Source organism: Sprattus sprattus (assembly GCF_963457725.1).
Source record: "Sprattus sprattus genome assembly, chromosome: 1".
NCBI lineage: Eukaryota > Metazoa > Chordata > Actinopteri > Clupeiformes > Clupeidae > Sprattus > Sprattus sprattus.
The window spans coordinates 58,060,327-58,084,851 of NC_137920.1; the positions used below are offsets into that span (position 1 = coordinate 58,060,327).

The 24,525-nt window shown below is 45.3% G+C and overlaps 1 protein-coding gene across 3 annotated transcripts in view; it reads left to right on the forward strand.

The window, feature by feature from the left end:
• Positions 1–1,704: 1,704 nt before the first annotated feature.
• cltca (clathrin, heavy chain a (Hc)) overlaps positions 1,705–24,525 on the forward strand; it is a 36,355-nt gene continuing 13,534 nt past the window's right edge. For all 3 annotated transcript variants that reach the window (XM_080840858.1, XM_080840859.1, XM_080840860.1), the window contains exons 1-12: positions 1,705–1,976; positions 12,347–12,554; positions 15,326–15,594; positions 16,054–16,215; positions 16,706–16,819; positions 17,180–17,353; positions 21,634–21,831; positions 22,250–22,450; positions 23,172–23,324; positions 23,494–23,616; positions 23,963–24,100; positions 24,254–24,418. In XM_080840858.1, coding sequence (XP_080696984.1) covers positions 1,935–1,976; positions 12,347–12,554; positions 15,326–15,594; positions 16,054–16,215; positions 16,706–16,819; positions 17,180–17,353; positions 21,634–21,831; positions 22,250–22,450; positions 23,172–23,324; positions 23,494–23,616; positions 23,963–24,100; positions 24,254–24,418 — 1,947 coding nt within the window. In that variant the 5' untranslated portion in view covers positions 1,705–1,934. The remainder of the gene's footprint in view (positions 1,977–12,346; positions 12,555–15,325; positions 15,595–16,053; positions 16,216–16,705; positions 16,820–17,179; positions 17,354–21,633; positions 21,832–22,249; positions 22,451–23,171; positions 23,325–23,493; positions 23,617–23,962; positions 24,101–24,253; positions 24,419–24,525) is intronic.

The following is a 24,525-nucleotide window of genomic DNA, read 5'->3' on the forward strand; positions in this document are numbered from 1 at the left end:
GTATTTTTACCGGAGTCTACCTGAAACAGGGACATGTATTTGATTACGCACACCGCACATATTTTGAAATACTTTCCAAGTGTATTTATTTTAGTCAGCAAATTACATGTCACTGTACTAATGGAAAACCCTGACCAAGTCCATTATGTTTAGTGGAGTATATGGAGTTGGAGACCTTTACAAAATATTGTATATTTTATGTTATTATATGTTTTTAAGGTGGGGGAAAACTCTTTTACTTTGATGCTGGCATGATAACACTTTTCATAGCAAGAATGGGAGCTGAACCATTGCTGACAAAGTGTGGTTCAATTCAGCCTGGAATTGCTGCATTGCATCTGTTAGAGAGGAACTACAGCGTAATATTGCTGAAAAAGCAGTATGGTTGGATTCCAGCTATAAGACTAGCTGGAAACTGAGTCAACAATGGGCAGGAAAAGAGGGAAATGTGTGGGAAACACCAGCACTCTCCTCGTCAAAGAGTTTGGACACCAAACTCTCGAGCACCATTGCACTCACCCCCAGAAAATTCATTATACTCCACATACCACGTTTAAAAAAAAGGCATACCATTAAGACATACTGAATATTTGGGGTGGGAATCACCAGGCATCTCATGATACGATTTAATCACTATTCGATTCAGTCATGATTCTTTGACTAACTGGGTCTAGGATTTATTATAGTATTGATTGGACTTCCATTTTAGCTAGTGCCTGCAACTATGAAGTTATTAGAATAATGTAAATATTTAGAATTGGCATAATAATTACATTTACCTGCACTGTTGTAACAGAGAAAGTTAAGTTGTATAACCTATATTTAGTGACAGAAAATGCAAACAAAAACATTGATTCGTATGAAAAATACGAATCACCAGATGTTTTAATTTTACACATTCCTTGTTGTATATGTTGAAATATGGAGTGCTGCAACTGCTCAATACTGTTGTGAAAATAAGTTGCCTAACATTATCATGCTTTATTTGTAAACATGGGGTTCACAAACTTGGATGAGTTTTTCTAAACTAAAACAACCTAGGTTTAATGAGGTATTCAATTTTACATCTAATTATTGACATTGCTTTGTAGTAGACCTAGTTCTAGGCTGTTGGCCTAAGATGTTTTCCTTCCATAGACACACTGATTTGTTACAGGCCAGTTCAAAAGTGTGTAAAATCAGCATGTCAGGAGTGCTGGCCTTTTAAATAAAGCATTCCCATATAAAACCCATTACACGTTCAACCACTTAATGCTATAGTTGTATGGGTTCATTTTTCTTTTCTTTCTCTGTTTTTTGCAACCTTGTTTTCTATGGGTCATCACAGCACATATGCAGGTCTTCGAAACATGCAGGAGATACACACCGACAGTAAAAATACTCATAGGATCTGACGTCAACTCACGAGGACGAATGATGTGGCAAAAATCAAAGGGCGAATCGCAAAGAAATAGTCCCAACTTATCTCCATTGACCTTGCCAGCTGAGGCCATAATATTTCAAACGCACCGGAAACACATTTAATTGCTTTATTTGAAATATTAACGTTCGGTTTCAAATGTTATACACACCATAATTTCGATCGTAGCTCCTTTTTTCCATCTAATTGTGGATATTCTTCCGCCCCACTGAAACATAGTGCCATTTCCGGAATATTTCTCGCCCTGAACAGTTTCCGCCGCCATTGCAGGTTTCTTGAGTTCAATTCAGCGGCCGCTGTTTGTCATTCTGGGGAAGAAGCACTTAGTTCACATCCAACGGGCCCACGGAATAGCGCGATAACTGTCATCACATTTACCCAAGAGAAGCCTCTGTCAAATTATTTGGTCTCTCAACAAGCCGTCTCAAGGCTGCCCGGCTTGGATCTGAGTGAGAAAGCAGTAGTTTGTTAGCTAGTTTTAGGCGAATTAGGAGGAGAGAGAAGAGGAACCGTCATGGCTCAGATCCTGCCTATCCGATTCCAGGAGCACCTGCAGGTAGGTTATGAGGATGCGTTGGAAAAAGGAGTGACTGTTAAATAAAATTCTTCGAAAATCAGTGTGGACCAATACTTGTCTAGCTTGTAACTAGATTGCTTTCACTGTACGAACGCTGACTTGGACAGCTATTCTGCTAGCTTAACGAAATGACCTCCCTTCATTTGGCAAAGGAAGCGAAAGCTAGCTATAAGTTAGCAAGGCATCATACCGCTAACAATCGATGCTAAATGATTAGCCAACTTAGGTCGTATAACGTACAGTTACAGAAACGTGGTTTGTTCCAAAATAATTAACCGCTCCCGTATGTCATCGGATTGTCGTGTAGTTACCGAACAGGCTTCCTATGTGTCTTTGACGCTTAACGCCAAACTACCCTGCTAACATAAAGTTAACCGAAAGATAGCTAGCTAACTAGCTGGCTATCGGTAGATGGGACCTCCGAATCAGATTGTTTTAGCTTGCTAGTAAGCCAGTTGGATATGAGGAAATGGGCTATATTCCTTAACAGTCATGTAAGCTTTTTGTTTTATTGCTGCTTGTTTGGCCAACTGAAAAGTATTGAGTTAACATTAGGTAATTGAGCAATTGTCTACCTGGCTATCTGAAAAGTAGCCGAGAAGTAAGATAACATAGCTAGCTAGTAAGTTAACATGAATAAGCTTGGTAGATGGCAATAAAAGTGAACGTCATTTATGGATTTAGCTTATTTGAGTTGATAATGTAATGCTTTCCTCGAATATATTCGTAATTTGAGTAATTATGCGGTACTAACCATCAGTTATAGACACGACTGAGAAGCGTCACTTTCAATGAATGACACTACCGCCAGTTGCAAGTTTCCGTTTCTGTATCTGGCTAACGTAGCTAGCTCTGTGACGTGGATTGCTAGCTGACATTGCTTATCTGGAAATACTGGCTTCCTCTACTGCATAGATATTATTACCTACTTTGGGCAGTTGTCTGAAAGCTGGTGCAATGGGGTGAATAAACTGATATTTATAAACGAAACATCCCCTTTTTATCAGCAGTATCACTTACAGTCAAAGCGAGGTGTTTTTGTCTTTCTTTTTTAAAAATTGATGTATGTGCAGAATTATTTAGATGGTGCAGGCCTACTACATCCCGAATCCGTTAACCACCCCTTCCTCCTCGCTGAAGTGTGCTAGAAACTTGTGTTATTGGAACCGAACTGTTACGTTAGATGAGTTGGAGTGTGGATGGAACCACCACACCTAGCAGACATTGTACGACTCCATGTTAGTCGTCTTCAGGATGGATGAAGCATATGTTTTCATAACTAGGTGGCTGTTAAACAAGATTCTTTAGTGACATCAAATCGATCCTTTAATTGAAGCAGTTTCCATTCAATAACACTGTCTTCCTCTATTCATTAGTGGACATGTTTGAAGTGTTGAATTACATCCTTGGCTAGCATTTTTTGGATGACTGCCTGCTTGTTGAGTATCAGGTCTTCAGTACTCTCATTCATGTGCGGTCTTTGGTCTGTATTGTATTGTTGGCAAAGGCTCCCTTCTGTGGCAATATTTATGCATGAAATATTTGATAGGCACATTTTTTTATATCAGTTTGCAAGATCCGTCCATAAGCATCCATTTATTGGTTTGTTGTTGATTTGAATCCTTTGACCAGTTTGTTCATGTTAGACTGCATTAATGTTTGGCGGGTAAACATGAACTGAATATATTTTATCTTCTGTGAGAAATTTGCAATACTGTGGAACATTTCTGTGTCATGTCGGTTTAAAAGTGACTCAGTGTTACCCACTGCATTTCAATAGCAGTACTGCCGATTAAATTGAACAGAAAATAATTAAATTGCCAAGAAAAACACTTCACATTTTAGAAGCCATTCATGCCATCGTGTCCAACATTCACTATGAGGTCAGTCCTGTGTTGGACAGGCGTTATGTTTGTGCACCTGTATCCATGGCAAGACAAATGTATCCAGAGTTAGCTTGGTGTCCTTGCTATATCAAGGTCATTTTACTGTGTGTGATGAATAAATACCATGAGAACGAGTGAGTGGTTATCTCTGAATGCGCCCTTATACAAATTAGATTTGGGTGGCACACAGCATTTGTCTCTTCACACATGGGTCATGGTGATTGAAATACTACTGGAGACAGCTATGGCCTAGCAGACACTTTGATTTGATCTTTGTTTGCTTTTAAGGGGCATGGCAACTTGAAAGTGTTTTATGCATGGTCTGACAGATTCATGTCTTAGAATCGATCTGTCTGCTTCCATAAAAAAGACGTACATGCTGATTTACATAAGATGGTTACCCTTGTGCTCACTGTAGCCGTGTTTAACTTTGGGTGTTGCTTTGCTGCCACCCTGAATCAAGAGGGGATGACACTGAGGAGAAAACAAGTGATGTTTTAATCCTAATGTTTAGCTTCTGGCAGCAATACAAGATTCATTATAGAAGTGACATGTGTAGAATTCAGCATTCCCCACATTCAGAGTAAATGCATCATTACCAGTAGAGCTATTTCAGATTGTTGGGCTGGTGTGCCCAGTGTTTTAACAGCTACATCATGGTAGGTCTAGGGCACTGCATAGGATGTGAGTATTTAATCTTAAACAGCTAGCAATGATTAACCAACACTTTTTTTTATGTGAGGTCAGTTTCATTAAGCACTTGAATGAAATCACATGGTGCCCTTTCTGCCTTGATATCAGTGAATGTGGGTAATTAACCGTCAAAAATGCAATTTGTTGTCACCAACTTGGAAAAGATGCCAACTCATTACCGGCAGCTTTTGCAGTTTCTGCATTTAGGCTATGTTAACAACTGCGTGCCTGATTCAGTCATCAAAACCCATGCCAAGTGCGTCCATTTAGTTGCCAGTTGCCTTCACTTGATGAACACAATCACTGGGCATCAAGGCTAATTGGATGGAGACTAGCCTGAACTCTTGCTTTGTGAGTGTCCTGCTGGGCTTGTCTTTTTATATGTCATCCATTTATACGACTCATCTGACTAAGGCTATGACTTGTTTTTGCAGAACGTCTTGGGTATTGGTCGCCCAGTTTAACACACTCCCTTTCTACAGATAAGCTATGCACACACAAGTGCTTAGGGTAGCGGTTCTTACAGGGATGGCAATACATTAATTTGGGTAACAAATTACTTTTGTTCAGTATTCCAGTGTAGGTGCTAAGAGGTTGCTCAGTGGTTCTTCTGCTAAAGCTCCAAACCAGGTTATGCACAGCAAACAGGGCGACACACCTACTTCATGTATAGAGTGCATCATTTCATGCTTATTTTTTGATAAGTTATCTTTTTGTTTTTGAAAAATCAGCGCTGTGTTGTGGTTTTAAATTGAGCTTGGCAGTGTAGCTACATCCAGAGTTGCAGTTCTATCTTGGATGAGAGGGATGGGCAGGGGCCCCAATTCAGGGGATCAGTATGTCCATTAGCTAATGGATGGGGCACCATTCCAGTAGAATGCCTGATAAGCAGGGGATCAACTATTCAGCTAACCTCAGATTTGTAACCTGTGGGAAACGTATGAAGAATGAATGGCACTGCGCGTTGTTGGACTAGTTAGTGCAGGACTACTCGCCTCCTTGCAGGGCTTTGCTCAGTGTAGTCTAGTTAGTAGAAACAAACTGCTGTGTTGTGGGATTCCTGACATTCCAGCACATCCTGTTTTCCCATTTATTTAGCCGTGCCCCATTTCTGCCAGCTCAGTGCCGATGCTCCAGTTTAACTTCACTTGTGGGGCCCTTTGTTGGAATCCATATTTAACACAAAATGATTTTCCTTCTGTGGCCAGCCCTCTGAAATTGATCCGTTACCACTTGTGGAAGTGTGGCAAGTATTGGGTAGAGGATATTTTCCTGATTTCTTGGCCACAGGAGCATTAAACTTTGGAGTTGAGTCACGAAAAGCTCATGGGGTTTATACATTCGATGGTCCTGTGTAGACTGGTCAGGTGTCAGTCAGGTGTTGCAGCAGGATAGTGCTTTATAGCTGTGCTTTTTAATGCTTCACCTCGAGCAATGAGCTTCAGGTTGAACCTTGAACTCTCACCTGGTAACCTCTCCGCTGTCTCATGACTAGCTTGTGGGGAGTACAGGATTTGCTCAGGAGTGTGGATTCCACACGAGCACAGCCATACCTCCATTCCCTAATGGCTAATAAAACCTCAGTTCAAAAGAAAAAAAGAACAGAAAAGTGACCCTCACTGCCAGGAAACCAGTGTCAAACTGGTTTGGGGTGGGCTGGTGGGGGGTTAGTATGAAGGGAATGCTTGTAAGACCAACACACACACACACACACACAAACACACACACAAACCAGTGCACAAATGCATACACACACACACAATCCTTGGAGCTTTCCTTTCTGTCACTGCCTAGCTGGTCACATGTTGCAGGCTGTCACATGGTCACTGTGGAGATGTAGTGTTGACTTAGCCCGGGACAATGGGACCCAGCTTCCTGTTATGGAGCGAGCGGAGCCGTGAACGCTGCAAGACTCAGCATTCTGCACATCCTTAGGTGCCCTTCCTTGAACCTTCCCCTGGTGCCAGAGGCAGGGGTCTTTTTGTGCTGAGCCAGGTGCCATTTGCCCCTCTGCCATGCACTAGAAGGGTTAACTCAGCAGCTGGGGTTCCTGTGGATGGGCGTTTAGAGCTGAGAATGAAGTGATTGTGTGGCCCCTTAGCCCCACTGGAAGAGGAAGGATGCTGTCAGCACCATGGTTGTGGGCTCTGACTCCCAGAATCACACGCATAAAATGTAGATTTGCACAGCTAGTCGCCTGGATCTGCTATATGAATGAAGAAAAATATGAATGAATAACACCCTACCAGATTGTCTGTCTGTGTAGACACATACTGTGTAGACACATACTGTGTGGACACACACAAGTACATCTAATTATTGTCATATTTTCTTGGCAGTGTGAGTGAGAGCCCTGGATAGAAAAATACCATAAGCATCTCAGCAGAGAGAAGAGTAGCTGCCCGAGTTTGCATAGTAAGGGATTGTGGCATGCTGGCGCAAGTCCTTTTAGGCACCCCTGGCATGGTGTTGAGTAACACAGGCGAGTGTCTGGTCCTCTCTTTGTGATGTCATGACGAAGAGGAACCAGGCCCTGCTGGTATTTCGACAGCCATGGCTTCAGGCTAAATGCGATTTCATAATAATCCAAAGGAAAGGTGACCCCACTCCTCTCAGCCAATTCCCGGCTCCAGTGAAGTTTGCTGATGTCATCAGTCTTTCTCGCTTTCATCCGTTGCGGGAGGAGTAGAATTGGAGGTGGAGCGAGGGGAATATGTCGCTGCCGTGGCAACACGAACTCTGCCGAGGACTGGAAGATGATCACGGCGTTGCACGGCTACGTGCTCTATGTGGACTTTGACGTCTACAACCCCCTCCTTCATCTGGATGCTGAGCATGTCCTCCTTCTGTAGCATATTTCCCCCTGCCCCATTTACGCTTGATGGATTGAGCTGCTTTGAGCCTGACCGTGCATATTGTGCAGTTAGCCAGCTAACCATGCAACCATTTGCAGAGCAAGACTGTGAGGAAGAGTAGTTCGATTTATGGTGTTGGGTTCTTTAATTACTTAGGATTTCAGTGGCTTGACACTTAACAGTGCAATACAACCTGCTGAAGGTACATGAGCAGTGTTCCTAGACTGTGACTAAAAGGGTGTAACGGGAAAGTAGTCATTGCAAAACTTACTTCGAAGGAACAGTCACTACAAGGGGAAAAAAAATGTGCTTGATGTGCATTTTCATGCCGTATTCTTGGCTAAGATCCTGGCAAAGCCTGTGTCTAGTAATGGAAGGTTCTGTTGCCACTGGTGCTTTTTAAAACCTGAACTCCGCATGCCTTTTAACAGTCCCGGTCTAATACCTCTTTCACACCAACGACGATCAGTCAATTCAAACCAAGCCAGTCAGCGTGGGTTATTCCCAGGTTGTGACAATTCAGATTAGACCTGGGTCGCAACCTGGGATTGATGCATACATAATCACCTCTCGGCCTGCAGCGGGAGGGGATTATGCTTCCTGCACGGCACCAGCTAAACAGACGATGAAGACAAGAGTAGGGGAGAGGCATGTGCTGTGTTAAGTGTTAAAAGGTGACGCAGGTAGAAACAGTTGTTACTGAGTGCATCATGATTGTGACCGTGCTTAAATCTACAATCTTGCAGCATTTCAAAACAATTAAATTCGATTAACACAATCTGTATAAAAGTTTAATTGACTTCATTATCAGAAAAATGGTAAAGGTGTAAAAGGTAATTTTGAACTTGTTAAATCATTTTACCAGGGCACCAAAAGGCGGAGGGTGAAATGTTCACAGGCTGGTTGTGACCACTGTAACTGACTTAAAAAAAACAAAAAAGAATATTTTTCCGCAATTTAGTCCTCCTTGGTTTACACACATCAGCACTTTACCATAGCGCAACATTTTTTGGGGGGGAGCACCGAAGACCCATTTTGACCCAGGAAAAGACCTGTAAACCCTTGCCTGACCCACCTCCATAGCAGAGTCGGACATCGCGGCTTAACCCTTTTCAGACATAAAATCGACGTAGGTTGAACCCTGATCGAAGCATTGGGTTCAAAGGGGTATTGGTCAAGTCTAAAGTGTTTGGCCGATGGAAGCTTTTAAGGTAAAGATCTCTGCTCAGATGTTGTCCCAGGGAGATGAATGGAGGTCATAGCTTTTATCTCTTTTCCAGATCCCCAGAACTGGTCACGGGGGAGCGTAATGTCCTGAACTTAGACCCCAATAAAACCCAGATGGGCTTAGATTCAAGCCAGTCGAGATCAGAACTCCTGCTTGATGGAAAGAGCTCAGACATCCCATCCGGGCTGCACTGAATCATACCAGAAAGGGCTAATTCATCCCTGTTGTTCATAATTTAATCCAGTCCCTAATGGCCAGAGAGTGCTTTGGGGTTGAATCAAGGTTATCTCTGGTTGTGTTCCCTGGTACTGCCTATGTATGTGTGTGGACCAGGGGTGCCCAGCAGTGCGCTGCTTCTATGTCTGTTCTTGCAGCTGAGTCATATTTTGCCTGTGAGCTGCAGCACAAGCACCGAGCCTGGCGTGTAATTGGCCAGCGATCCGCTGCCTCTTACGCACACTACCAGCATAGTCAAGGGCACAGCTTTCTCTTGGCCAATGGGAGCAGTCCAAACACTGCACTGATGTCATAGAGCGTGATGTCACCAGTGCCACAGTAGATGGTGTGTGGTGTACTCCCACATAGCCAGAATGTCTTCTACAAGTTAACATTTGAATGGCAGCAACTGATTAAATAAAAAAAGAGACGACATATAATGTGCTTTCATTTCACTGCTGAAACTAGTAGCCTATAGGATGATAGTCTGTGATTTTTTATAGGATGATAGTCTGTGATGAGTGTTGAAGTAATTGTTATCTTAGTAGGCATTGCATGACTCGGAACGCTATTCAATTTCCCCAGTTATGGTCACAGGTCATTTTGAAGAAAACCAGGTGTTACTGGTTTTGCCCCTATTCTATAAGTGAGCGAAATGACAATGACCTGAGGTATGTATACGTGTTCTGTGTGTATAGGGTGTGATTCTGGGTGTGGCTACAAGGCTTGATTCATTGATAAAAGGTGACAGGCAGTTTAGCCCTTCCTGGAACATCTCAGTTGGCTGATTACAACTGTCTAGTGGTGTGGCTTGATGAGATTGACAGACTGGGTAACCTCTGCAGGTGTGTGTGTGTGTGTGTGTAAAAAAAAAAAGGTAAAAATGGGGAAATAGGTTCATTTGCTTACTTTTGCTGTACTTTCCCTCTGTATTTGTTTGTCGTCAGTGAATTGTGTTTATCGTTAGCAAACAGCTTGTCTTAGTCTGCAGCCTCAACACTGTCACCATATCCTGGATCGGTGAGCGAGTTTGAGAACAGTGATCCTTTTCTCATTGGAATCCCTGTTGTCAATGATATCTGAACTCCAAGTTGTCCACGCATTCGCTCCCATCTCACCCTTCAGCCTGGCCCATCCAAAAATGTGCAAGAAGCACCGCAAAGTAGCACGGTGGTGTGAATGACACAGGAGTGTGTCCCCTGCTTGGTGCTCTGGTGCTTCACTGATTCGGAACGTGTGTGTTTGTTTTTCTTTTTTAAATGCTAAGAGTAAGATTACATAAGGCCTCCCCTGCACCCCCACGTCACCCCCTTTTCAGGATGCATTCTCGTCAGCTCTGTCCACTCGAGGCTGTGGAGAGGCTTAGTGGGAAGGCCAGGAACACGGAGGATGTTTTTGGTTTAGCGACTCTCCCTCCACCACCGCTCTGCCCCTATGTTCAATTTCAGCTCTGGTATTAGCAATCTGTCTGGTATGTCCTGTGAAAGCAGGACTTGCTTTTCAGGATCGAGGCTCATCGTATCCAGGAGACGGTAGACCATAACAGTGTTCTGTGAAGGATCCTCTGGGGGGAAAATCATAGATGTTACACACCCAGAAAGCCACAGTTTCACAGCTCTAACTGACTAGTGAGGTGTGTTTTAACAGAAGCACAGATAGAGGCACTATCATGCCCCCAAAACATTCAACCCAACTGCTTAATGTATTGTTTTGTGGCATAGTTCTTCACACTGGTTTCAAAACGCAAATCACTGAACAAATTTGCTGTGAGCAAAACAGAGTCCTGACTCCCGTTGCAAGGCTGTGATGTGGTGGGTTTTTTTTTTTCATAGAGAGCGCACAGCTTAACTCCTTGCAGCAGCTTGTGCGTTGTCAAGAGTATTATCAGTAGTAGTAGTGACCAGGGCACTGTGGTTGCCAGGGAGAAAGGTAGGTAGAGGGAGGGAGAGAGAAGGAGGGAGGGAGAGAGGGAGGGAGGGAGGAGGCAGCTGGTGCTTGGTGGTTAATCTGGTGTCCCGCGGGCTTTTGTTTTTGTCACTGCTGTTAACTCCCGCTCACGTCTTCATCCCACTGTAGGCTACACACACGTATGCATGCACGCGCGCACACACACACACACACACACGCATGCATGCGCACACACACACACACACACACACACAGATTGGCGGATCACACAAATACACCATACTCTCTCAGACAGTTTGGCTGGCTGAGTTGGGTTCAACGTTAGGTCAGAAGTAATGTTTTTAAGGAGCTGTTTACCAATACTGCACAGGTGTTTGTAACCGATCCACACCAGGATGTGGTGGCCCAGTTTAAACACCGTGCACATGTGCAGTCAGCACTGTGTTGGAGAGGAGTGTATAGTGTTTCCGTGACAACCAGTCAATGATGTGACATTGGGCAGATCTCCAGTCTCTCTCTCTCTCTCACTCAAACACCACACCTAAAGGCTGCAGATTTATGTTGCAGCCACAAAGCGGTGTGAGAACTGAACACATGCCAGATACACAAAATAGTAGCTTTTGAACAGACTATGGTCACAGACTAATAAAAAAGCTGTCCATGCTCCGTGGCAATGTGTAAAGTGTGGTGCATTGCCCACTATAAGAACCTGACAGTTTCTGAATCCTAATGGCATTGTCTTAATAATCTGATGTGCAAAATTGAAATGTTTTCATATCCTGTGTGTGTGTGTGTGTGTGAGAGAGAGAGAGAGCATGCTTATGTGATGGCTTTTTTTGGCTTGCCTTTGCACAGAATGTTTGGGACATACTGTGCCAATTGACACCGTGGACAAAATCAATGCCTCTCAGAATAGCTGTGAGTACCCAGGAGGATTTTAATTGGGATGTTTATGGGATACATTTTCGATCGTATGAAGGGATCAGACTACAGGATATTTGTGTTTCTTTCACAATGGTCACCATGTCAGATTAGGCAATCATAGTGCCATACATTCTTGCTGTGTCTCTTTTTGGGAGACTGGCAACACTACAAGTTTGACCCTGACCAATATTCCTTCAAAGGTCGTCATGCTCAAGACATTGTTAGCAATAACCACCGCTACAAGTGCCTCTTTTATTTCTCACTAACGTGTATCTATTTGGACTCTTCCATCGTACTCCCCCGAGGAAATGTAAAAAAGTCAAGGTTGGTGTTGCCACAGCTCAACTAACCTTTTTCTCTGTTTCATTGTTCCACCTGAGAAGCAACAGCAGCATCCCTCTTTCTCTTCGCCATGTTTACATGCAGACCAGAAAGCAATCTCGTCCTTTTGGTCAACATCAAGGAACACACTGTAGGAGTTGTAAAACGAGGCAGGGAAATACAAACAATTCTGACATGCTAGACATTTTGTCAGGTTGTGGTGGGGCATCCCAGATGCCACAGAACTGTTCTTTGATTGAAACACTGAAAGTAACTCATCAAATGTTCTCTCTTTCTCTCACTCTCTCATTATATTAGCTCCAAAATTTGGGGATAAATCCGGCCAACATCGGCTTCAGCACGCTGACGATGGAGTCGGACAAGTTCATCTGCATCCGCGAGAAGGTGGGCGAGCAGGCCCAGGTGGTCATCATCGACATGGCCGACTCCGCCAACCCCATCCGCAGGCCCATCTCCGCTGACAGCGCCATCATGAACCCCGCCAGCAAAGTCATCGCCCTGAAAGGTACGCATGCACACACACTCATTGGTCCTTCCGCCCAAAGGCCAGCAGGACGTCAGACGTCAGTATAGTCAAGTCTCACTGGATGAGGACGAGACAAGTGTAGGGCTTTAACTTACTGAAGAACTGTTTAGTGTTTTAGTACAGCTCTTCAAAATAATAAAAATGAATGAATTAATTAAAAGGACTGCTCATACACTGTCTGTCCATTTCATTCTGTACTTTGGCGCACCACTACATGTGGTCCTGCTTGTCCTTTCATTCATTTTAAAGGTCTTCTGTTATTTTCATGAACTGTTAAACTTGTAAGAGATTCTTAAAATTAACGTTACCAGTGTATTTAGATATTTTTTGTCCTGCAGCCATAATTGCTTTGTCTGTTTTTGTTTTTCTGTTTTGTTTGTATGTTTGTTTGTTTTTTTGTTACTGCTTTCTTATGTGTATGCAGACGGTGAGTTAAAACTTCAACACCACAGCTTGTGGAAGTTATGATCCTGTTCAAAGAGTAAACGCCATTTTGATAAGATGAGCTGTCCTTGTGTCTCTTGGAAATAGCCTTTATTCCTAATTGGATGCCTGACATCACTGTCAATGATGTGAACAGTGACCACATCTGTTTTTGTCAAATAAGCATCGAGACTACACCATGTAAGAACTTAATATTGCCAACTCATTTATTTAGGTAGACCCTCAGATACACTGTCCATAGAAAGACCTGGACTGGCTTTGGGTCAACAGTAACTGGTGTATGTTCAACTCAAATTGGGAATGATGCTAAAACTAACTAATGTAGTGTATTCAAGCAGACTATTTCAGCTTGAGACAGTCAACTGGACCGAACATGCAAATAGCAGAACATTCTTACATGATTTGAACAGGATTTGACTTGCACAATTTCTCTAGCTTGAATGTTGCCATCATATTGATTTCCCTAAATGTGAATGTGATCTTTTTGGGGGGAGAATATCTGCAGGGTAATTTATTTTGAAATTATCTATTTATTTTCATTTCTTGGATTTAATTACATTTTTAAGAAACAAAGTAACTGCATTGCTTGGCAGTTTAGACCTACCCCCCACCCTCCCTCCCCCACCTTCAACACCTTCACACTCCCCCCTGCCAAACGTCCTCACTGTGTGCAAGTGTCCCAGTGAGTTCTGCTCCCCTGAAACATTCATTTCCACTAGCTGCCAGGCAGTGTTAGCGTAGTTTCGAGGCTAATGGGTGCCTATGTTCATCCACAGAGAGCAAGGTTGGGCCCGTAGAGAGACCTATCCCTTTTGATCTGTACTGAGGCTCGGTGATTGAATGCATCGCCATAATTAATTCAGTTGCGGGCCTTTTCGAAAGGGACGTGAAATGTGATCTCCCCGATCAGGTGCATCAGGCCTTCGCTAGTAGACATGGCCAAAGAGGATGCAGAGGAGCTTTAACGCAGTCATCTGATGGCAGAGCCATGAAATCACATTAGCCCTGAATTGGTTGTTTGTGGTTGAAAGAGTAATTAAAAAAAAAAGAAACCTTACATTGGCAAATTAGATCAGTTAGGCCCACTGTATTGGTCAGAGCCTGGTGTGTGTCTGATCCCTAATATGATTTTCAGTTGAGTGCGGTCTTGTAAACACTGTGTAATGTGAGAGGCATTCCCTGTGAGTTGTGCACAAACCCTTCTCACCCTTGTCCCCCTCCACCTCCTCCACCCTGTCATAGTGTTGTGTGGGTGTCGTGTGGGTTTCTCTACTGTAGTACAGTGGCCTTTCCCCTCCTCCCCCTTCCCTAATCTGCATTCAGACAGGTTTAAGCCACACACACACACACACACACACACACACACACACACCCTTATTGCCTGCGTCTGGCCCCATTCCTGAAGCGCTCTACTCAGTCTGGTCATGTGTGTGTTCAGATCAGGTGATTCCGGGATACCAACGCTTCAGCTGCCTTTGCCTCCTTTAAATTCTGCAGCTTACACAATCAGCCATTTTTCAAATAAAAAACCCAAACAAAATCATTGAGACATTTATTTTGGGATAAGTGGTTATTTAATAAAGCTTCTTTATTTATCCTCGTTGTAATCTTGACACTAATTGCTGTGTTTTTGCCATTCTAGGGCATAATTGGTCATTAAAGCAAAAACTAGGGTACATTTGTTCATTTTATAATATTGCTGACTTTAACTGTTTGCCTTAACCTAAAACCAGAGGTGAGTGTGGTACGTTCTTTCACCAGACTTAACAACATGATTGGACAGAGCAGCAATATTTCTTTATTGATTAGTGTGTTCTGGTCTGTTTGGAACTTAGTTTACCTCTATTTGAAGCCTAAATACACCCTGAATTCTGCACTGCTTGTAAATTTGTCACATCAAAATTGTCTGTGTCTCTCGCCTCGTGCTCTGCTCACCTGAATGCAGATGAACCTCATGAGATTGTCCTAGTTGTTAAAAAAACAGAAAAAAATATTTTTTATTTTTTTGCTGTGCTTTCCTTTCAGTTGTTTGCTTTCAGTTCTCTCTACTGAGCAGCTGTTTGATGTTTCTCAGTCATGGTGTGCTTGCCTGACGCGCCTGCTGCCATGGCTACCAAAATTTCAAGCTTGAGTCTCAGCAATCAAGTGGAATTTGGTGTTTTTATTTCTCTTCGTCTTCTGTGAGATTTTGTATGGGTTTTGCCCTAATGACCCGGCAAGTGTATCTTAAGCCTCTGCACCCGCCGCCGTCCACATCCTTGCAAGAACCCCCTGAATGTGTGTTTCTATCACCCTCCCCCCACCAGCTGCCAAAACCCTTCAGATCTTTAACATCGAGATGAAGAGCAAGATGAAGGCCCACACCATGACCGACGACGTCACCTTCTGGAAGTGGATATCCCTCAACACCGTAGCACTGGTGACCGACAATGCTGTCTACCATTGGAGCATGGAGGGCGACTCGCAGCCAGTCAAAGTGTTCGACCGGCACTCCAGTCTGGCCGGCTGCCAGATCATCAACTACCGCACTGACGCCAAGCAGAAATGGCTGCTCCTCATCGGCATTTCAGCCCAGGTTGGTACAAACACTGATCCCAAAACGGCTGTGTTTTGTAAGTCCATGTGCTCCAATCACCAATATGTGCACTGATGTGCCCTCTTGCACCCAGAAGGAGATGGATGTTTTTGTGTCTGTGTTTGTCTGTTTGTGTGTGCCTGTGCATATCTTTCTTTGATGGAGGTCACTCACTGGGCATTAGTGTCATTCTCTTCTATCTAAATACCTGTGCCTGCTGCAAACAATGTGTACAAGTCAGGTGAACTTTGATATGTAAATGTTTATAATGCAGGTCCATTCCACCAGATGAACTCTGTCATCGCTTGGCCTCCCAGTCATGACCAAGGCTTTCATTTTATTTACGTAATCATCCTAAGTGACTTAAGGCGAGTTGTAGCGTGACCAGGGCGTTATAGTTTGTAATCCTCTCAACCTCGGCCACACGAAGCCTAACGTATAGTGTTTGGTGTGTTCTAGCAAAACCGCGTGGTGGGGGCCATGCAGCTCTACTCCGTGGACAGAAAGGTGTCCCAGCCTATCGAGGGCCACGCCGCCAGCTTCGCTCAGTTCAAGATGGAGGGCAACGCAGAGGAGTCCACGCTCTTTTGCTTTGCCGTGAGGGGCCAGGCAGGAGGAAAGGTGGGTAACGTTACACTTTCACAGAGCTGAAGATGCTGCCTCGGAATGTATGGGTCCATCTCTTCAAAGTGGGAATTAAGTGTTAAACTGCACAGATAAACCTGTTGGGGCGAAATGAAGCAAAAAGATGATTCTCTGATTCTCATAATCGTGAGTCATGTAGTTGACATTTTTTATTACAAATGTGGCTTGCCAGCTGCTTCAAGGATTTTAGAAACTGGTATTATGACCTGCTCAATCCTAATTTAATTCATAATGGCTTCACGGCCCATTGAGTTCTAATTGGGATATTTTGCTCCCACTCACCCCACCCACGCTATTATAGAGTCTATAAGTGTTATTAGTGTGGTTCCGCTTGCCCTGCCTTACCAAAACAGGGCCTCTTTTAGTGCTGACGTGTGATGCTCCCATGCGGTCTGTGCTGTCTTGCTGTGCTGTGCTGTGCTGTGCTGTCTGTCGGTGTCTCTAATAAAACCGTTCCCCCTCGCAGCTGCACATCATTGAGGTGGGCACCCCACCAACGGGGAACCAGCCGTTTCCCAAAAAGGCAGTGGACGTGTTCTTCCCTCCCGAGGCCCAGAATGACTTCCCAGTGGCCATGCAGGTATGCCATACTCGCAGTGTTCCTTTACTGATATTTCGTGACAGTAGTGAATGTTCAATAGAAAACTGCATGCGTGCACTTTCCTTTCCGTCTTTTTTTGTGTGTTACGCAATCAGAACAGTGGGATTTGCATTTGTCACAGTCCCTGTAACATCTAAGTTAACAACTCAGTTAACATTTGCCTTTCCGTGAAGAAAGCCATACAGTGCTTTTGAGAGTTGATACAGTACCACAAAACATACAATCCTGATGCTCAAGTCTACCAATATTTTCTTACATCCCTATTTGTTGCTATCATATCAACACTAAGCTCTTTCTTTGCCCACTATCTGATTGGATCTCCCCCCCTTGTGCATTCAGATCAGCTCCAAACAGGATGTTGTGTTCCTCATCACCAAGTACGGCTACATCCACCTGTACGACCTGGAGACTGGCACCTGCATCTACATGAACCGCATCAGCGGAGAGACCATCTTTGTGACCGCCCCACACGAAGCCACCGCCGGCATCATCGGTGTCAACAGGAAAGGACAGGTACTTGTGCATCTTTTATCTTTCCAACAGCCATGTACGTGTGTGTGTACGTGTGTGTGTACGTGTGTGGCGGCGGCAGGTATGCAGTTTTAGATCCAATTGATACGGAGGCCTCCATGATGGCAGGTGCCCCTCTCACACAAGTGGCAATTCATCGTGAGTCCATGATTGTTAATTGACAATGTGGGTCTGCAAAGTGAATGTTGAAACACATCTGGCACCAGCCTGGGTTTGAGAGTACTGCATGTTAATGGCTGAATGAAAAGAGGTTATTGGGGGCCATTGCCTTGGCGGCCACATTGGTGGTAACAGCCTCATCTGCCAAGCCTCAAGGGAAACCTGAGAGATGCGCAGAGAAGAGAGGCGCTTTAGGCGCTGATTACCCGAGAGGATGCTCATCACCGGCCCTGATCACAGAGCGATACGAAAATTACCCCCTTCCTCTCTTCCTTGTCCTTGCTCTCCACCCACCCCTTTCTGTTTCTTTCTTTCCTTCATCCCTTTGTTTCTTTCTTTCCTTCATCCCTCTTTTTCCCTTTACCCTCCCTCCCCTTTTGGCTCTTTGCCTTTCAATGTCTCTCTCTCTCTTGCTCTCCCCCTCATTTTCCTTCTCTCCCCCTCGGTCTCTCTCAAGTGTTTCATTTCCAATCATGTTTTCAAGGTTAAGCCCCTGGAGAGGCCCATGGCTGAGCGCTTAGCTCTAGATAATGCAGCCTAGCCCCCCCTCTTGGTCAGCATTCAGAAGTGTCTGAGGCACCACCCACTTTCCAAATGATCAGAGGTGAAAAATATCGCTGGCGAATCTACGTGTGTTTGTTTGCTTGCATATCTATAGCCCCCCCCCCCCCCCCCCCGTCCACTTCAATCTTCCTCAGACGACCCCCGGCCCGTCGCAGGCGGGATAACCGGTTCTCACCGGCCGCTGAATAATTTTCCAGTCGAGCCTCAGAAAGCCATCAATAATTCACACGAGGGCCGAAAGCCGATCCCGCCGGCGTCAGACCACACATGCCAGGCCCCTCTTCCCGTAGACTAGAGTTACCATCACTCTAATACACACGGCCTGTCTGGCCAAACAACATGCGTCACTCCGGTTCTAATCCTCTGCACTGGCGAGGCTTTTTCTGCTGTGTGCTTTTGTAGTTCAGGTAGAGGATGTGATGGGCTGGTTTGTGTTTCGTGGATTTGCAAAGCTACGGCTAGAGATAAAGATGGCAATGCCAATGCACAACTGGAGTTCGTGTGTGTCTGTGTGTGTGTGTCGCTCGTCCATTTTCTCCCCCAAAGACACTGCTGCCGTACATCTAGCCCATGAGTCATGGCGAGGGAGCAGCTGATTGGCTGCGTGTGGCACTGAGCTTGTCTTCTTCCACTCCTTCCTCTCCACTTTATTTCATTCCCCCAAGGTCTAGGGGGTGGGGTGGGGTGGGGTGGGTGAGAGTGAAAGAGAGAAGGAGAGCCACAAAGAGGGGAGGAAGAGAGAGTGAGTGAGTGAGTCACAGAGGGAAGGAGAGCGAGTGTGAATTGAAGGGGTGGGGGAGGAAAAGGAAAGCTGCTGTGTTTGCGCTGCCCGTGATGGGCTGCTGTCTGGGATGACCTTGAGAGGGATGGAGGGAGAAAGACTGAGGGAGGAACTCTGGAGCAGAGAGCTTCCCACACAGGCTGAGAGGAAGGCTGGAAAAGAGACACTGACTGCTGGGAAGAGGGGGGAGCGGTTGGTGGAGAGATGGAGGGGAAAAAACGAGCAAGATGAGCTATTATGTGTCATGTGACGCAGTTGGCGGCATTGACTGGCAGACTTAATACCTCTGGTGCTACCAGGAGAGGGAGGAGCCCGTGCTCTAATCTAGGCCAATCACAGTCAGCGTGGATCTCGTGCATCACAATGACCCTTGGACATCATAGTGCTCAGTGGCCTCCCCTCCTCCTCCTTCTCCTCCTCTGTCGTGTATCCTCGGCTCTCAACTCTGTGGTGCAGAGCCCGTGTGACGTGACACACTTGATGGTATGTTTCACCCATCAGCCTCATAGCATCCAGACACACGCAAACAGCCCACAGTCCGATTTGTCTGCAAAGCTTTCATTCTGGGATGTGAGTAATTACTGTTGGACTGCCCAGAGGAATATGCTTTTCTAAAACTAAAGAGAATTGGACAGTTACTGATGTAGGAATTCTTAGAATACAGTATCTTCTCCAGTGCTACTACTGAGTGCTGATATGTGGTTGGAATTAGTATATATTTTTTTCTTCATTTGCCTCTGTTCTTTTTAATCTATTTAGAGAAAAATGGATTAGCATTATGAAGAGTGCTGCCTATAGCTTACAGATAAAGCACTCTTAATTAGTTTTTTACACAAAGCATGACTTAATTTGAAGAATTAGGCAGAGTAGTCTTCGCAGGCCAATTGTGTTGAGGTCCAAATCATGATCCAAGGTGACGTTAATACTGACCCACGCTCACAATCCCAAGCAGTGCCTGTAGTATTTACTAGAAATAGAGCTGTGAGGGGGTGCCATGTTCTCATGCTTATTATAGTTATAAAAACGGGATTCCATCTGAGTGCAGCCTCCAGGATGCTGCCAGCGTGAGTGGAGCATGTTGACTGCACTCAGGCCTGACGTCCCCTGCAGTAGGCTTTGACTCAACGCACCGCACTGTCCCGCTGCCTCCTCGCCTGTGGCCGTCACTGACGTCAGACCCCGTGCTCCCCTTGTTTTCTCTCTCTCTCTCACACACACACACACACACACACAAAGAGGCTGTGTTTGTGGTTGAAAGAGCTCTATTTTTACTCCTCTCCTCAGTGTCTTTCTCATCTCTCTGTCTTGTCTATTAGCTGACCCATATTACAGGGGGGTGGGCCTTTTTTTTCTTCTCCTGATGGAGAGTGAGAGAAAAAAAGATACTGGGAGAGAGCGATAGAATGGGGGGGTTGGGGGTGGTGGGGGGCCTGAAACAAAAACAGCTGTGGCTGTGTGACCTGGTGCACCACTTAGAGCTGGGGCCCACTTCAAGCTGGCCATCAGTCACATGGTGAACACAGAAAAAAACAACTCATAGGGTTGACAACACGGACAAAGGCACGACACCGTCCCTTACAGAACATGCAAAACACCAGTTAGTATTTTGCAAACATCATATAGATCATTAATCTTAACATTACTGATCTAGCATACAGTACATGAAACGTGTCCAGTCCTATAAAAAAGTTGTACGCATCTAATCTAGCCTGTGTGTGTGTGTGACAGGAAGCATAGTTCACAACACACATCACATTCCGCAGATCTGAATCTGCACCCCCCCCTCGGGGGTAAGTGATGAATGTGAAGGTATGTTGATCATTAACTGTAAAATGATGCTGAACAAGTATTAAAGTGAAGCCCGTTTCAATGGTTTATAGTCCAGCGTGGGGCATGGAATGCCTTTCTGCTCCTGCTCAGGCACATTCTGCACGAGGGTTGCTGCAAGGGTCACATGGGTCACAGTCATATTTAACTAGTTAAAAAGCGGTGCCAGGGACATCTCCATCTTTGACCACCACTAAAGTTTGCACATCAGCAGTCTTGTGGTGAAGAGGGATCAAAACTCTTTGTGCATTGGGCTAACAAGCCAATGAGCGGCCTCCATATTCCCTTTCCATAGTTTACAGCCAGGCCATAAACTCCTTCTCATCCCTATTTCACCTGACTGGTAGATCATTTACAAAGCTCCTGTTCAGCCTGGGGACACGGCTGCATAGAGTAAAGGGGACACCCTCCTACCATGGTGTTCAGTGTCCTCTTGTCACGGAGGATCCTCTTCTCTGTGGTCAGGGTTGTTTGTGGCTTGCAGAAAAATAAATGTGGGTGGCGTTTAATTCGCTGGATAGCGTTTCATTGCTTCCACACAGTCACAAGAAGCAGAAAGCCAGTTCCAATAGAAAAAGGTTGAAGACCTTTGTGTTCTCTCTTTTCAGGTGGTTGTTTTGTAGATACTCCATTTTAGATCGTATGATAAGTCTTTATTGAGTTCATGTTACACCTTATCAAATGAAACGGTTATAGTATTCATGTTTTGTTTTAGTTTTTGTCAGATGTTTTTGTGACATAGGCATCTATTATTAGGTCTTCATATGTGTTTTGCAAAATTAAAGTAGGGTAAAACATTACTGTTCTATGCAAAGCTAAGAATAGGTGTGTACCAAAGAACGTATCCTGTTGTCATGTCTGCATACTTTCACCCCAGTCCTTGATGTTTCCAGAACATGGCTGCAACCCTTCCTCTCTCTGTGTTCTGCAGGTTCTGTCTGTGTGTGTGGAGGAGGAGAACATCATTCCCTACATCACCAATGTGCTTCAGAACCCAGACCTGGCCCTGCGCATGGCCGTCCGCAACAACCTGGCCGGTGCCGAGGAGCTGTTTGCCCGCAAGTTCAACAACCTGTTTGCGGCAGGAAACTACTCCGAGGCTGCCAAGGTGGCCGCTAACGCTCCCAAGGTACGGCGGCAGGGCCGTTCAGTTAGAACGGGAAGTGCTCTCGCTTCACAAATCAACAAAGCCTTAGTCAAGCAAGATCTGTTATAAAAGCTAGAGAACCGCAAGATGCTTTCCGCCTTCATGTACAGCTGAAGTTGTGAAGTGGTTTTCATTGAAATACCACAAAAATAATTCTGTTTCAAGTGCACTGTTTTTCTAAGGGGTGTGTGTGTGTGTGTGTGTGTGTGTGTGTGTGTGTGTGTGTGTGTGTGTGTGTGTGTGTGTGTGTGTGTGTGTGTGTGTGTGTGTGTGTGTGTGTGTGTGTGTGTGTGTGTGTGTGTGTGTGTGTGTGTGTGTGTGTGTGTCATGTACTTCTGTGAACGTGTGCGTAATAACTCTCGCGGACCCCACCCATGTCCTCCCTCCGTGCCGTCTCCAGGGGATCCTGCGCACTCCAGACACCATCCGGCGCTTCCAGAGTGTTCCGGCGCAGCCTGGCCAGACCTCTCCCCTGCTCCAGTACTTCGGCATCCTGCTGGACCAGGGCCAGCTCAACAAGTTTGAGTCTCTGGAGCTGTGCAGGCCCGTCCTGCAGCAGGGACGCAAGCAGCTGCTGGAGAAGTGGCTGAAGGAGGATAAGGTATGCCAGAGAAGGGGCCCTCTAGCCTGGTTTGCATGCTTGTGTGTGTAGGATGTGTATCTGGGGGGGTTGTGTGTGTGTGTGTGTGTGTGTGTGTGTATACGCCCATATCTGTATGCCTGTTTGTAGCTTTGAATTTGGGCCTTTGCCTGTATGCCTCTGTTTCCTTTTCCCTTTCGTCATCAGCGCTGTTTGTCCTTTTATTAGCAGTGAGGTCATCTGTTTGTTATGCGGGGGCTTGGATGTTTAGCTTCTGGAAGTGGTTTCAGAGACGGAAGCCATTTTTTCCTCATCACTGACTCTCGGTTGTTCCTGAAGGACATGTTTGTCCCATTGACATTGGATGGCTGGATGTGAATGTGTAAACTGTCTCCCTGGGCATGCACAGCATTATTGTGTATTTCCCTCTCACTCATGATCCACACTGTCAGTATATACAAAGACGGTGAAGGGAGCATATTTAGGTGCCTAAATTGACTTATTGTCTTGGGGGGGAAATTTCTAGTGGTAGTTCAAATGCTGTAGTCTAGTAAGAATATTTGAAAAACATGAAGATGATTCAATTAAAAAAACGATTGTGTTCCTGCAGCATCTTTAATTTATAAATGTTTAAGGTACTTCCACTTAAACCCAAATTCTTAATTCCCACAAGCAATGAAGAATGAACGTCTAATTCCCTCTCTGTGGTCAGGCTCACCCTTAATGCTTTGCCTCTGTGCAGCTGGAGTGCTCCGAGGAGCTGGGAGACCTGGTCAAGTCTGTGGACCCCACCCTTGCCCTCAGCGTCTACCTGAGGGCCAACGTCCCCAACAAGGTCATCCAGTGCTTCGCCGAGACCGGCCAGTTTCCCAAAATCGTCCTCTACGCCAAGAAGGTACTGCAGCCAGTCCTCACAGCAGGAAATATAACTGGCCTTAGTAAAGATGCCACAGGGTGGTGCCCTCTTGTTTCTCTGAACCGCAATCCATGGAATGGTGTGAAAAAGTGAGCACTTTTTGTTGGAGTGACGGGTTTATGATCTCTCTCTCTCTCGTGTGTTGCAGGTGGGCTACACTCCAGACTGGATCTTCCTGCTGAGGAACGTGATGCGCATCAGCCCAGACCAGGGTCTGCAGTTCGCCCAGATGCTGGTGCAGGACGAGGAGCCGCTGGCCGACATCACACAGGTTAGAGGAGACAATGGAAGGAGAGATAGGGAAAAGAGAGCCATCTAGTGGGGATGGGTGGGAGTTGCAAGAGTGGGGAGGTGGAAAAGCTGAATTGAATGGGAAAAGTTTGAATAAGAGAGAAGTTAGTTGTTCATTCAGACAAGCAGGTGATGGAAAAGAAAACAAGAAGGTGATGTCATTGTATGTGAAATTGTCGCTGCAGATTTGTCAACACGGGTCCGTGTGTTGACTCAAAGTGGACTTTCTTAATTTTATTTCATAGAGTCTGTACAAAGAGCCTGAATGTTCACTAGCTGTTCAAACTGAGCTTTATTAAGGGTGCGTGTTTCTTGTGTTTTTGCAGATTGTAGATGTGTTCATGGAGTATAACCTGGTTCAGCAGTGCACTTCATTCCTACTCGACGCACTTAAGAACAACAGGCCCACCGAGGGTCCCCTGCAGACCCGTCTGCTGGAGATGAATCTGATGCATGCACCACAGGTAACACACACACACACACACACACACACACGCACAGCATAGTCATACACACTCGCTCATGTACATCTAGCGACTCTTCATGCAGTGACCCGTCACCTATCTGCTTTGATTATCATCGTTGATGACGACTTCTGTTTGCTCCTCGTCCTGCAGGTCGCTGACGCCATCCTGGGCAATCAGATGTTCACTAATTACGACAGGGCGCACGTGGCCCAGCTCTGCGAGAAGGCTGGCCTCCTCCAGAGGGCCCTAGAGCACTACACAGACCTGTACGACATCAAGCGGGCCGTGGTCCACACACACCTGCTCAACCCAGAGGTGAGCCACACAGCATAACAGTAATGTTCTCTCCAAAGAAGACTTGGGAGATTCCTGCACTGCCCGGCTAAGCTAGTGTAACAGTCTTGTTGAAGATTAGAAGGGAG